General features: G+C 41.8%; 1 protein-coding gene and 1 pseudogene across 1 annotated transcript in view; both read right to left on the reverse strand.

The window, feature by feature from the left end:
- Positions 1-2066, reverse strand: part of LOC110289214 (zinc finger protein 14-like) — an 11712-nt gene extending 9646 nt beyond the window's left edge. The window contains exon 1 of the mRNA XM_021155363.2: positions 1838-2066. Coding sequence (XP_021011022.1) covers positions 1838-1840 — 3 coding nt within the window. The 5' untranslated portion in view covers positions 1841-2066. The remainder of the gene's footprint in view (positions 1-1837) is intronic.
- Positions 2067-13733: 11667 nt separating this feature from the next.
- LOC110289215 lies at positions 13734-14906 on the reverse strand (annotated as a pseudogene).
- Positions 14907-15686: the final 780 nt, after the last annotated feature.

Raw genomic sequence — 15686 nt, forward strand, 5'->3', positions numbered from 1 at the left:
ACTTCCACATTGCTGTTAATCACCAAAGGAAGTCAGGATAGGAACTCACACAGGGCAGGAACTTGGAGGCAGGAGCTGATGCAGAGCCCACAGAGGGGTGCTGCTTACTGGATTGCTTCCCCTGGCTTGCTTAGCTTGCTTTCTTATAGAATCCAGGACAACCAGATCAGGGATGGCACCACTCACAATGGGCTGGGCCCTCCCCCCTTGATCACTAATTGAGAAAATGCCTTACAGCTGGATCTCATGGAGACATTTCCTCAAGGGAGGTTCCTTTCTCTGTGATAACTCCACTATGTTTCAAGTTGACACACCTACAGTTCCATGGAATGCCCTTTTCTGACCTTCACAGGCATCAGACATGCATGGTATGTATTCTTATATGCAGACTATACACTCATATGTGTGTGTATGTGTATCTTAAAAAAGCATACTAGTGGAATTAAAGACACAGATTAACACTAATCCAGTATTAGGTCATTTTACTACCTGACTGTGTCCAATAGACAAGTTATCTGGATAAGAACTAGAGAAACATCAATATTCCACCCAAATATGAAAGAATATACATTCTACTGAGCAGTTCATGGAGGCTTCTCAAAAATAGATCATATCTTGGGGCATAAGACAAAGCTTAACAAATTCTGAAAGGCTGAAATAACTTATGGGTCTTACCTGTCCACTGTGCAATGGAACTTAAAAATAACTGCAAACAAGTCTCTAGTAATCACGAAAACTCACAGAAATTAAGCAACTTAGTACTGAATGATGAATGGGCTAAAGAGGAAATAAAGAAAGAAACCAAAATTCCTGGAACAATATCAAAATGAAAAAACAACAAAACCTTCGGGAACACATTAAAAACAGAGTCCTATATGAAAGGAGTCTATAGCTTTAAGCGCATACATTAGAAAACCAGGAAGCCTGATTCCCTCACAGTTCACAAAGGAACCCAAAGACAGGTCAAACTGTCCGTAAGCTTAGAGACCATCTTAGTACATAGGCATAGCTCATAAAATATATCACTACAGAAACTGAGTAGAGGAACTCTTAGTGGACAAGACATTTCACTTGGGGATCTCCACATACCTTATTTTCCTTCTTTCCATTTACCCTTTGATACATAGCACCGACTACAGGCCATCTCACAATGCTTTCTCTTCTTGAGGAACCTTTTCTCCTGTCCTTAAAATATCTATCAATTTTTTTAAAACCGATTACTCAGCAGGGTAGAAACTAACTAAAGGCCCACTTTTGCTTCAAAACAATAATCTCATCAGTAAAAACAAAATCCTTACCAAGCAATGTTTCCTTAAGTTTCTCTCCTTTTTTTCCCAGTACCCCGGAGGTGCTAGCACATCTTATACTTGGGGCTTCCCCTCTATTGCAATTCTCCTTTGAAATAGAATTTGCCCTTCATTCCACTTTAGATCAATGCCCACATCATTTCTAGGACAAAACATTTGTTATTTCTCCCGCCCCAACTACTTGTGTACTAGGATACCCTCTTTTAATGAGTTTGTCAAACGGTAAATATCTAAACATTTAGGGACGTTTAGGCCTAAGAAGTACTGGGATGGGGGTGGGGAAAGCAAATTCATCGATTTTTGATGTTGTTTCTAAAGACCATCAGAGGTTCTCAGGAACCTGAGTACTGGTGGATCCCTGGCCCAGAGCCTGGAGCCCCTCGGCTCTCTGCACCGCGCACTCAGAAGTCCCAGGTGCAGACCTGCAGAGGCGAAGGTGAAGAAGACGCCGGGGTCCCGCCACCCTGGGAGCAGGGGACCAAGGGCTTCCCAGCAGGCCTGCCTATCCGCCTCGCTCACCCAGGGCTCACCATGTCTGCGCCCAGGGCCTCCAGCGGCCCCGCGGCGACTCCTGGGCTCGCCCGTCTCCCGGCCACGGAGGATCAGTCACCTCGGGTTCTCAGCTGACCGGACAGCACCGCGCCGGAAGGGAGCGGGCGGCAGAGGCACTTCCGCCTTGTCCGCAGGAGCTTCTGAAGGGCCAGCAGACGCACGCGGCGCAGCGGACCCTGCGTCTGTCCCGCGCATCCTTGCGGCTCTCAAAACTGTTCCTGCTAAAGTGTCACATGGCTAGGGAGGTTCTCTTGAGCTCGTACAGCTCTGCGGGTGTGACAGCACCCGAAAAATGAAAGGGCAGGGGAGGGACTTCCGCTGTGCCCGCCGGTCCCCAGGTTCTGACAGCTCAAGGCCTTCATCAAGGCTCCCCGGTTGGCGACCCCTACTACCTCAGCTGCCACGACAATGCAATCCTGCGACAATCCTGGCTCACGGAAAAAGGATGGTGGATGAGGAACTTCTGCTCTGCTCTCCGACTGTCTTCACTGGACAGTTCATATCGCTTTCTGCCTTTTGATGAGTGTTCAGCTATTGAGGAACAGAATAAGCGATTCCCTACCGGACTGAGGAGAACCAAAACGACATGTTCCAACCATAACCCTTTCTAGCTAGGTTTCTTTTCTTGTTGAAGACCAGCCCAGATTGGTAGATAAATTCCATTAAAGCAGAAATCTCCTGGCTTTCCTGAGAGAGAATCCGTTTCTACCTGTCCTCTATAGACCTTTCTGGTTGCCGATTTCTGGAGATGACTTAGTGTCTCACAGAGACAGCCCTTCCTCAGAGAACAGATGTATTTTCCGGAGAAGCAGAAAGTGTTTACCACCTACTCGAGACCTCCATTCAGGCAAAGCCAGGACACACACACACACACACACACACACACACACACGTTGCTGCAGAAAATTTTTAGGCTGAATCAGTATGAAGCAAGACTAAAGTTTAAAAAGATTTTTAGTATAAATTGAACAGTAGCATTACGAAAGGTGTAATGGGCCTGGAGAGATGGCTCAGCGATTAAGAGCACTGGCTGATCTTCCAGAGGACCTGGATTCATTTCCCAGCTCACACAGAATGTATCAAGTCCGGTTCCAGGAGCTCTTAACAACTACCTTCTGACCTCTGCTAGAGAAGGCAGGTATGTGGTACACAGACATATATGCAGGCAAAATACTCCTAAGTATAATATTAGAAATGTGGCTTCCTATATTAGGGTTCTCTAGACTCACAGAACTTATGGATTGTCTCTATATCTTAAGGGAATTTATTGTAATGTCTTACAGTTGGTAGTCTAACTAACCCAACAATGGGCAGCTGGGAATGGGAAGTCCAAGGCTCTATTAGTTGCTCAGTCTCACAAGGCTGGGTGTGTCAGCTGGTCTTCTGTATAGGCTGGGATCCTGAAGAAGTAGGTTCCAACAGTTGTGCTGGCAAGTAAGTAAGTGTAAGCAGGCAAAGAGCCTTCTTTCAATGTCCTTTTGTAGGGCTCCAGCAGGAGGTATGGCCCAGATTAAACGTGTGTACTACCATGCCTAGATTTGGAACTTGCTTTGTTCCAGGCTGGCCTTGAACTCAGAGATCTGCTTGCCTCAGTTTTCTGGGACTAAAGGTATGTATTACCTTGCCTGGGCCTAAGATTTTCACAGCCACTGTGGCTCAAGATCTCCATGTCAAGATCTTGGTCAGAAGCTTGAGTCTTCAGCCTCAAAATTTGTATCATAGGTGTGCCCTCCATTTCTGGATTGTAGTTCCCCTTACCTCCTGGGGAAACAGGCAACCTCAGGAAATAGGGAGTTGTGGGGACCCTCCAGAATGCACCAGAGACCAGGGAGGTGAGAGACTCTCAAGACTCAAAGGGAGGGACCTTAGCTGAAATGCCTAACGGTAGGGAGAGGGAACTTAAAGAGCCCACCTCCAACAGGAAGACAGGACATCACGTGAGGGATGGGGTTGCCATCTCACAGTCACATCTCTGACCCATAATTGTTCTTGTCTGAAAGAATTACAGGGATGGAAATGGAGAGGGAAAAAAAGGTCCAGCAACAGGACTAAAGTGGGATCCAGCTCAAGGGGAAGTCCCAAGGCCTGACACTATTACTGAGGCTGTGGAGTGTTCACAAAAAAGAGACTTATCATGACTGCCCTCCAAAAGACCCAAGAAGCAGCTGAAAGAGTCAGGTGCAGATACTTATACCCAACCAATGGACAGAAGAAGCTGATCCCTGTTGTTGAATGAGGAAAGGCTGAAAGAAGCTGAGGAGAAGGACGATCCTGTAGGAAGACCAGCAGTCTCAATTAATTTGGACCCCAGAGATCTCTCAAACACTGGACCACTGAACAGACTGCATACACCAGCTGATACGAGGCCTCCAACACATATACAGTAGAAGACTTCTGGGTCTGTGTTCATTCAGAGATAATGCACCTAACCCTCAAGAGACTGGAGGCCCCAGGGAATTTAGAGTTTAGGTGGGGTGGGGGGTAGGGACATCCACGTGGAGACAGGGGGTGGGGAGGAGGTATGGGATCCACAGTCGGAGGGTGGATGGGGGGGTGGGGTGGAATAAAATATGGAGTATAAAAAAATAAAAAAAGAAGTTTATACCAATGATAACCTTGATTCTGAATCAAAATAAATTCTGCACTAAAATATGAAATTATGACTTTAACTTAATAACTATTGTAAAGATTTCTACCAAATGCAATTATGGTTACACAATCAATCTAGCTATTTCCTCCCTGTTCCAATTATGACCATTTCAAAATTCCCCAGAAAGACAACTAGAATAACCACCTCTAGGACCCTCTAGTCCAGAGAACTGGGCGATGACTCTTCATAACTTCTTCAAGCTGAATATGGGCATTGAGATACCTTTGAAGTGGGGGGGGGGTTTAGGGAAAATGGGGAGTTGGTTGGCCTTAAGAAGGCCACATCAATGATTGTTTTAGTCTCTGATGTCTGTGTCCTGACTGGATCTGGCTGAAAGTCCAAGAGATCAGGAGTTCAAAGCAGGCCAGTTCAGCATGTCTGCTGATGAGACTAACCAATGTTGTATTCTGTAATACACAAATCTCAGAACAAAGTTTTAGTATCATCGAGATATCTTTTTTGTTTGATTCTCTGGAATCTAGTCCTCCTGTGGTGGTGGGGGGTGTCCCTTTGTCATAGTTGATCCATAGAGCTCTGGAAGGTGTGTACACACGAATCACCTCATCTAAAAACACAAAGACAAAACCTTCCTCCCAAATCAGCAGATCCTTGGGCCAGTGACCAGAAAAACTTTTATTTGACCTCTCTCCCAGAGGAATAATATAACCACAAAACTCAAAATCACACCTATTTTGAAAATTAAAACAATCTAAAACATATTAAGTAAACTAAAATACTGACCTTTTTTTAGGCCTTTTCTATTTTGTATTGCCAGGAAATTAACCCAAAATTTCTGTAGAGTCCACATTCAAAGAATATAAGTTATCTTGCAGGACTTCAAATCTTCCCTAAAACAATTGTTTTCATACAATCTCCCTGCTATCCTAAAAAACCTTGTGCTTATTGTAAAAGCCTATTTTCAGGCCTTTTTTCTAATCCATCATGTCAAGATAATCAACCCAAAATTCCCATGGAGCCTACTTTCAAAGAATATGAGTTAGTTATCTTGCAGACCTTATTATACCATCTTTAAAACAATCGATTCACACTTTTTTTTTTTACCTGCTTATAAGCAGGGAGCTTGTCAAACCAGGATTTTAACCCAAAATTCCTGTGGAGTCCACATTAAAAAGAATATGAGTATTCTTTAAGACTTATTAGAGCATTATATCTTTATACCACCTTTAAAGCAATTCAAACATTCACTAATATCTGCCTATATGAAGCAGGTAGGTTTTACTTGTCAAGCTCACAGCCTAGAGCAGCCATCCTGTTATACCATGTAACTGTTGTGCTCTCTACCTGGAGCCACAGACTTATCTAGTCTGTTAGTCTATATCTTTTTATTACAGGAATTGAGTCCACTGATGTTAAAGATATTAAGGAAAGGTAATTGTTGCTTCCTGTTATTTTTGTTGTTAGAGGTGGAATTATGTTTATGTGGTTATCTTCTTTTGAGTTTGTTGAAAGATTACTTTCTAGGATTTCCCTCCTTATGTTGGTGTTTTCCATTTATTATCCTTTGTAGGGCTGGATTTGTGGAAAGATACTGTATACATTTGGTTTTGTCATGGAATATCTTGGTTTATCCATCTATGGTAATTGAGAGTTTTGCTGGGTATAGTAGTTTGAGAGTTTTGCTGGCATTTTTGTTCTCTTAGGGTCTGTATGAGATCTACTCAGGATTTTACAGTCTCTGGTGAGAAGTCTGGCGTAATTCTGATAGGTCTTCCTTTGTAGGTTACTTGATCTTTTCCCCTTACTGTTTTTTAATATTCTTTCTTTGTTTTGTGCATTTGTTGTTTTGAGTGGTTAGGGATGTAAAAGAACAAGGGGGCATGTTCCAGCCCCAGCAAACAGCAAGACTCGGCAGATTCAACCACTTGGCTTTGGCTTTAGAGTCAAGAATAGAAGAGACAACTTGGACAACTGATGCTGGTTAGGTGGAGCTAAGAAATTAGGGGTGACTAAGAAAAGACCAGTGCCACTGAGGTGAAATCTTCTGGGAAGTGTTTCTGAGAGCACAAAGAAGCTGTGTTCCAGAGATAGCCAAGGTTGTACCTCATGTTTCAGATGGTCTTGGTAATGTGTAAGAATTACTGAGGTGGTACTAGTTTTGAAGGCATGAAGGGATCATGGAGAACAGCTGAGGCTTGGAGCTGTGAGAGGCCTGGGAAGGCCATTGGTGAAGGTGCCTCCATTGTAGTTGGCTCAGGACTGAAAGGGTCATGCAAAAAGTTGAGGCTTGGCACCATGAAGAGAGACTATGAGAGGCTATTGGTGAAGCCTAGTTGCAGCGGAAGACCCCAGAATATTGGAGATGCCAATACCATGTGATGATCACCAAGAGCAGCAGCAACAATGGAGTGGAGTAAACTTGACCTAGAGTGCTATAGAGGGAAGAGCTAGAGAAGTGATGCCAGCCCTTTGGAGAGTGCAGAAGGTCTGTGTGTATTCCAGACAATGAAACAAGAAGTTGTAAAGTTGAAGTTGAGTTGAAGATCCCAAGAAGCCAACGATGCCAGTGCCACGGGATTCCTGCTGAGGAAAGCTTCTAACAGGGAGTGGAACCAGCCCAAGAGAATGAAGTTTGTTATTTTGTAATGCCAGATCTGCCAACAGCAGTCAACAGGATGAAAGGAGTTGGAGATCTAAAGAACCCTTTGACATTGGACATGGAGATGTGGATATTTGGAGTTTGCCCAGCTGGTTTTCTGTCTTTCTTTGGCTCACCATTTCCTCACCATGACATTTTGGAATGGCAATGTATATCCTGCATGATGTTGGAGGTATGTGATCTGCTTTTTAGAATTTTGATTTCATAAGAAATTACAGTTAAGTGATTGGATGAATCTCAGAAGAGACTTTGAACTTTGGATTTTAACATTGTTGAGACGGTTATAGACTATCAGACTTTTGAAGTTGGACTAAATGTATTTTCCATTGTGCTATGATTATGTATGGCCCCCATAGTTTGAACTAGCCTATGGGGGGACAGGGAGTGGAATGTGGTGGTTTGCATTTGCTTGGTTCAGGGAATGGCACTATTAGGAGTTATTGCCTTGTTGGGGTAGATGTGGCCTTGTTGGAGGAAGTGTGTCACTGTGGGGGTGGGCTTTGAGACACTCCTCCTAGCCATGAGGATTTCAGTATTCTCCTATTTGTCTTTGGAACAAGATGTAGAACTTTCAGCAACTCTAGTTCCATGCCGGCTTGGATACTGCCATGCTTCCTGCCTTGATGATAATAGACTGAACCTCTGAACCTGTAAGCTAACCACAACTAAGTCAGAAGGATTAGTTATTCAATATACATTTTGTTTTTTACATTTTGGAAATGATCCTATGGTAGGTTGTGTCTGTGTTACACCCCCTCATTTCATTTTCTTTTCTTAAGCATGGGGTTGGACCTAAGAATCACTTTTGAGATGTACAGTATGGTGACTACTTGTAATAATACTATATTGGATATTGGAGGTCACTGAGGGTATATCTTCAACTCTCTCTTAAATATATGAAATGAGAGGTGTATTAATAAGAGCAATTCACTTATTTAACAATGCACATCTGTATTAAGTATGCTGTACCCCATAAAACATGCAACATTTGTTTGTAAATTATACATTTCAAAATCTGGGTGAGACAAAAAGTACTGCAAGATTAGGCTGTGGGCATACTGGCTTCTTTATTCCCTCTTTCTTGGTAAAGACAGTTACAATGTTCTGAGCTGTCCTGGAAAATGGCACACGGAGCAGAGAGAAGTGTCTGGTCAAGAGTGAGCAAGCAACTAAGTCCTCAGTTCAATAGGCGATGAGGTATTAAACCCCGTGGACAACTCTGCAAATGGGCAAGACAAAACCTATCAGCTCTCACTTCCAACCACTGAAATCAAGTTGTTGGTTGGACTTTCTGAAGCTATAGCAGAAAATCCATGTTCATTTTTCTGTTTTAGCCTCTAGAAACTTCCTGTCTTCTTTGGTTGACAATTTTTTCCTCCTTCAAAGAAAAGAATAGCTGGTTGAATCTTTCAAACTAAATCACTTTGATACTCCCTCTCTGTCTCCTTACTGCACTTACAAACAACCTTGTTATTATATATGGCCAACCTAGATACTGTAGGAAAAATCTATTTTTGAAGGTCCATCTAATGCAGCCTTAATTTCATAGGTATCTTTAATATTTTGCTTTCATACATTGTAACATATTCAGAACTTCCAAAGGTTAGATAGGGACTTCTTAAATGTACTCACCACAGTTGTTGACAATGTGAAGTAATGGATATGTTAATGAACTTAATTAAATTGTTTCACAGTGCATACATATATCAAAACACCATGCTGTAATCTAAAGAAATATAGAAAAAAAAAGAAATATAGAACTTGTATTAGTTAAACATCTTAAAAGCCATTTTAAAGCTGAGTGTGGTGGTGTTTGCCATTTATCCCAGCACTAGGAGGCAGAGGGAAGAAGATCTCTGTGTTCAAGGCTAGATTGTTTTACATAACCACCCAGGGCTTTGTAGTGAGACTCTATTTTATACAAAAGAGCTGACTTTACAGAGGCCATCATTTGATATGCTGGACAAACCACAGTTTTGTGTGTGTGTGTGTGTGTTGTGTGTGTCAGAGAGAGAGAGAGAGAGAGAGAGAGAGAGAGAGAGAGAGAGAGAATGTGTGTAAGTGCTAGGAATAATGTGAAGGCCTAGTACAAGCTAAGTAAGTAAGTATTCTGCTACTGGTCTCCACCTCAACTCCTTACTGGAATTTTCTTTCCTAGCATTGTATTAAGTTAAAAGTCAATGAGTATGAATCATCAACCATGAACTATAATGGTTGTACATGATANAAAAATGGAGAGGTGCCATGTTATCTTTTTTAATATTTGAAAATTGCAAATACTTCAAAAACTCTGTAGCATATATTGTATCATAAATGTTGAGGAATTTAACTTAGAGTTCCTCTCTGTTGTAACCCCCTTACTATGTCCAGCAGGATCACTCATTGCATTTGATCACTCATCATGACATTTTAGTTTGTTTTAAACTCAAAGACATGCTTCCTTTTTGTTGTTGATAGCACAGGTCATATTCTATCCTTGAAACAAGCAGACCATGTGAAAAATAACATCCTATAAGCCACCGGAGAGGGAACAGATTTGTCATTCTTGCTTAGACTCCCTTTAGATAGTTTGTCAATCTGATCAGTCCAGCGACTCCTGTAAAATGACTTATTTTGACCATGTCCCAGCCTACAACTTCAGTGGTACCCCCAGCCCCAGCTCTAGAAGAGGCCACACTGATACCAAGAACCCCAGGTAAGACCCTGCCCACAGACCNCTGAAACCTCCTCAGAGCTCTCCAGCATTCCCCAATACCCCCCTTCCCACATCATCCAATTCTTGACCAGGGCTCTGTTTTACCAGAGGCAACACAAGTTCCAAGAACCCTAGNACCCCAGAGNCCACACAGGTACCCACAATCACAGAGGTCACCCAGGCTACCATAACTCCAGCAGAGACAACTACNAGACCAGAGAGCTCACTGGCCACCAGAACCACAGGCCACTCAGGCAAGAAGACCAGAGAAGAAACAGAAACCAAGGGGGGAAACAATCCGTATAACAAAGACAACCTCAGAGACTGGCACCTAAAACTCCAATTACTCCAAAGTCTAAGAGTGCAATCAGCAGCATCCAGNGCAGTATGTCCCCACTAGAGCCCTGTTATCCTACTGCAGCAAGCCCTGAATGTTCAAACACAGCTGAAGTACAAGAAAACAACCTTAAAATCAACCTTATGAAGATGATAGCTATCCTTAAAAATAGGAAGTGTATAAATCCATAAAAAAAGCCAGGAAAACACAAAAACAATTGGAGTGGAAGAATACATTCCTTAAAGAAAGCCAAGAAAAAAATCAAATAGGTGAAAGAAATGAATAAACCTGTTCAAGACCTGAAAATGATGCACCTAACCCTCAAGAGACTGGAAGCTCCAGGGAGTTTAGAGGTCAGGTGGGGTGGAGAGAGGGGTGTGGGGAGGAGGTATGGGATGTGGAACAGTTGGAGGGTGGATGGAGGGGAATAAATATGGAATGTAAAAAATGAATAAATTAATGATTTAAAAAAGAAAATAGAAGCAATAGAGAAAACACAAACAGAGAATTCTGGAGATGGAAAATTTAGGTAAGTGAGTAGGAAGTACAGATTTAAGCATCATCAAAAGAACAGACAGAAGAGAGAATCTTGGGTATAGACAATATGATAGAAGAAATTGATATATCAGTCAAAGAAAATGTTATACCTAAAAGATCCCCGACACACTATCGAGGAAATTTGAAAAACTATGAAAAAACCAAACACAAGAATAATAGGAATAGAAAAAGGAGAAGATTCTCAGCTCAAAGGCCCAGAAAATACCTTCAACAAAATCATAGAAGAAAACGTCCCTAACCTAAAGAAAGAGATGTCTATAAAAGTACAAGATTATAGAACATCAAAGAAAAAGCACCAGAAAAGAAAGTCCCCTTTCTGCATAATAATAAAAATGCTAGCTATACAGAACAAAGAGAGAATATTAAAAGCTACATGGAGAAAAGGCCAAGTAACATATAAATGCAGACCTATTTGAATTATACCTGACTTCTTAACAGAAAGACTATAAAAACCAGAAGGAGCTGAAAAGATATCTGGCAGACTGTAAGAAACCACAGATGCCATTCCAAACTATGTCAAGCAAAACTTTCAATCACTATAGATACAGAAAACAATATATTTCATGATAAAAATCAAAACTCCAACCCCACAGATTATGATCCAAGGAAACTTGAGTTACATCTATGAAAACACAGGAGATAAATATTCTCACACTACAAAAACCAACAGAAGAGAAACACACACACATACACACACACACACACACACACATCTAACATCACCAACCCTTCCCCCTCCCACCACTGCTGCCATCACCATCACTACCACCACCACCAAATTAACAGGAATTAGACATTCTCTCAGAGTAAAGGATTGGAAAAAGATTTTCCAAGCAAGTGGACCTAAAAGCCAAGTTAATCTAGCCATTCTAATATGTAATAGAATAGACTCAAACCAAAATTAATCAATAGAGACAGAAGGACACTTTATGCCTATCAAAGGAAAGATCTACAAAGATGTTCTTTAGATTTTTAATACATATGCCTCAAATGCAAGGGCACCCACATTTGTAAAGAAAATTATACTATAGCTTAAATCACACATTAACTCTCACACATTGATAGTGGAAGACTTCAATACCCTACTCTTACTAAAGGACAGGTTAGCCAGACATAAACTAAACAGAGAAACACTGGTGCTAATAAACATCTTGTACCAAATGTACCTAACACATCTACCGAACATTTTATCTAAACACAAAAGAATACACTTTCTTCTCAGCATCTCATGGAACTTTCTCCAAAATTCACCATGTACTTGGTGACAAAACCAGTCTGAATAGATACAAGAAAACTGAAATAATGCCCTGTATCCTATCAAACAACCACGGGTTAAAGCTGGAATTGAAGGATAACTGAAAGAACAGAAAGCATACAAACATGGAAACTGAACTGCTCTACTGAATGACTTCTGGGTCAAGGAAGAAAGAGGCTAAAGACTCCCTAGAATTCAATGAAAATGACTGCCCAACTTGTCCAAACTTATTTGATACAATGAAAGTTGTGCTAAGCAGAAAGTTTGTAGCAGTGAGTGCTTTCATAAAGAAGTTTGAGAGATGTCACACCTGAAATTTAACAGCACACCTAAACATTCCAGAGAAAAAGAAGCAAACGTAACCAAGAGGAGTAGATGGCACAAAATAAATAAAAACAAAGAACAATACAGAAAATCAATGAGACAGAGTTGGTTGAGAAAACCAACCAGATAGACAAAACCTTATTTAAACTAACTAAAAGACAGAATATAGAAATTAAAATTCCCAGGAGCTACTCTGTGACACAACATTCTGCACTCTAATTCCATGCAGTGTTGACTTGTACCCCAAGAGTACTGACACATCTAAATTCACAGGTGAGACCATCACTACTGCCCTAATACCTGGCCCAAGTAGCACCTGCCCAGTGCCCAAAGAACCAGAACCCAAGGTGCAGCCAGGTACACAATCCTTCCAGTTGGAAGGGCCAGTAAATATCTTCAACAAAATTATAGGAGACAACTTCCCTAAACTAAAGAGATACCATGAACATACAAGAAGCCAACAGAACTCCAAATAGACTGGGCCAGAAAAGAAATTTATCCTATCACTTAATAATCAATACACCAAATGCGCGCGCGCGCACACACACACACACACACACACACACACACACAGAATATTAAAAGCAGAAAGGGGAAAAAGTCAAGTAACATATAATGGCAGATCTATCAGAATTACACCAGTCTTCTCACCAGAGACTGTAAAAGCCAGAAGATCTTGGGCAGATGCCATGCAGACCCTAAGAGAACAAAAATGCCATGCAAGCTATTATACCCTGAAAAACTCTCAATTACCATAGATGGATAAACCAAAATATTCCATGACAAAACCAAATTTACACAATATCTTTCCATAAATCCAGCCCTACAAAGGATAGTAGATGGAAACCTCCAACACAAGGAGGGAAACTATACCATAGAAAAAGCAAGAAATAAATCTTTCAACACGTCCAAAAGAAGATTCTAAAACAAACACAATGCCACCTCTAACAATAAAAATCACAGGGAGCAACAATAACTGGTACTTAATATCTCTTAACATCACTGGTCCGAGATCCCCCATAAAAAGTCATAGATTAACAGACTGGGTAGATAAATAGGATCCAGCATTTTGCCGCATACAGGACTCAGTGACAAAGACAGACACTACCTCTGAGTAAAAGGCTGGAAAAAATTTTCCAAGCAAATGGTCCCAAGAAACAAGCTGAAGTAGCCATCCTAATTTTGAGTAAAAACTACTTTCAACCAAAAGTTATCAAAAAAGATGAGAAAGGACACTCCTCAAAAGGAAAGATCTACCAAGATGAACTCTGAATTCTGAACATCTATGCCTGCAATGCAAGGGCACCGACACTTTTTTTTTTTTCAACAAGAAGCCACAACTTTATTAGTGATAGAAACAGTACAAGCCGTAGTTCCACTTTTCAAACACCAAAAAGGGGGTTAAGGGGAGGGGGGATTTGTCTTCACTGTCAAATAGTTACATTGTTAATTCCACAATAGCATTTACAATATCGTTACTGTTGTTTTTCAGGGCTCGAGCAGCCTTTGCTCTTGATACGTTTGCTTGTGACATGACCAATTCTATGTCCTTAACTTCCACACCCGTTTCATCAACTGTCAGAGACCATCCCATGAGAAAGCGAGCCCTTCACAATCTCCCACCCTTACAGGCCAAATGGCCTCGTGCTAAGAGCTGGTTATCACTCCCTCCTCCCTGTTCCCTTCCTGGCACCTGAGGCTGTAAAAGCTGAATTATAGTCCCCTCTTCCCTATCTCTTCCTGACTCCCATGCCATCCAAGGACGTGAGTTATGTCTGAGCCCTGCCTGACACCCCAAGGCTGTCAAGGAGGATCTATGTTCCGGAGATAAGACGCAGAGTACCCGCCACCTGGAGCCTGACTTCGGCCCCCATGTCAGCAGATGTCCACTTTTTTGTTCTTTGTAAAATTCCCCCTCGACCCCTCCCTAATTCCCCGCAATGTATGCTATAAAATGAGGCACCTCAGCATAATAAACGGAGACCTTGATAGGCACCCTTCTTGGTCTCTACTACTCCTTCCCTTCCTCCCATTTCCTTCCAGGTTTGCAGTCCCCCTTGCATCCATGAATAACTGAATCCCGCGGGACGGGATAATCAACCTCCTCTTCTTCCCTCTCCTCTTGGACAGTTGGAGTCTGAGTGTTTTCCTGAATGTTTGAAACAGCTTCACCTTGAACTTTGAATTTCTCAGCAGCTGCTAACTGCGCTTGCTGAGACAAATCTTCAATCTTGACTTCCCCAAACACTATGTAGTTGTCTGAAGCTAGGCTCTTGTAGACATCTGGTTTTGTGATGACAAAGAGGATATTTTTAGATTTTCGGATAGTGACTCTCGTAACCCCTGTAACCTGTCGAAGACCCAGTTTGGACATCGCCTTCCTTGCCTTCTTCTCACTCCAACTCTGCTTGGCTTTACTAACAGGTTCTTCATTGATCTCAGATCGCCTGCCAGCTGGGCTTGTTATGTGGCTGTCTGTGTGGAGTCTTGTTCCTCGAGCTCTGGCACTGACTCATTACTGTCAGACTCTGTTCCCCAATCCTGTCTCAGCCTGAGGCTGTGGCAACTCCTGCTCTGTAGCAGGGATGGTTTCTGTGGCTTCACTGGGCATTTTGTGTGGAGATCATGGAACCAAGATGGCGGCAAAAAGCACCGAGACTTTTTAAAGAAATATTTTTACAGCACAAATATTACATTGAACCTCACACAATAATAGAGGGAGAATTCAACACTCTACTCTCACCAATGGACAGATCATGGAAACAGAAAGTAAACAGAGATACAGTGAAACTAACAGAAGCTATGAACCAAATAGATTTAACAGATATCTAGAGAACACTTCTCACTAAAACAAAAGGATACACCTTCTTCTCAGCACCTCATGGTACCTTCTCCAACAATGACTATATAATCAGTCACAAAACAAGCCTCAATTAATAAAAAAAGATTAAAATTATCCCATGCACCCTATCAGATCACCATAGACTCAGGCTGGTCTTCAATAACAACAAAAAAACTACTGAAAACTCACATACACATGGAATCTGAACAACTCTCTACTTACTCAATGGTAACTTGATTAGGGAAGAAATAAAGAAATTAAGACTTTTTACAATTTAACAAAAATGAAGACACAATATACCCAAACTCATGAACGAAACTCAGCACAATGAAAGCAATTCTAAAAGGAAAACTTATAGCTCTGAGTGCCTCCATAGAGAATATTGAGAGAGCTTACACTAGCAGCTTAACAGCACATCTGTAAGGTGTAGAACAAAAGAATCAAATACGGCCGAACTTAGTCTACAGGTTAGAGTGAGGACCACAGAGGCAGACAGCTTCTGGGACAGGCGGGAGCCACAGAGCCGCTGAGGCAGCACCCTTTTGGGGC

This window comes from Mus caroli, unplaced genomic scaffold (genome assembly GCF_900094665.2).
Source record: "Mus caroli unplaced genomic scaffold, CAROLI_EIJ_v1.1 scaffold_15359_1, whole genome shotgun sequence".
Classification (NCBI taxonomy): domain Eukaryota; kingdom Metazoa; phylum Chordata; class Mammalia; order Rodentia; family Muridae; genus Mus; species Mus caroli.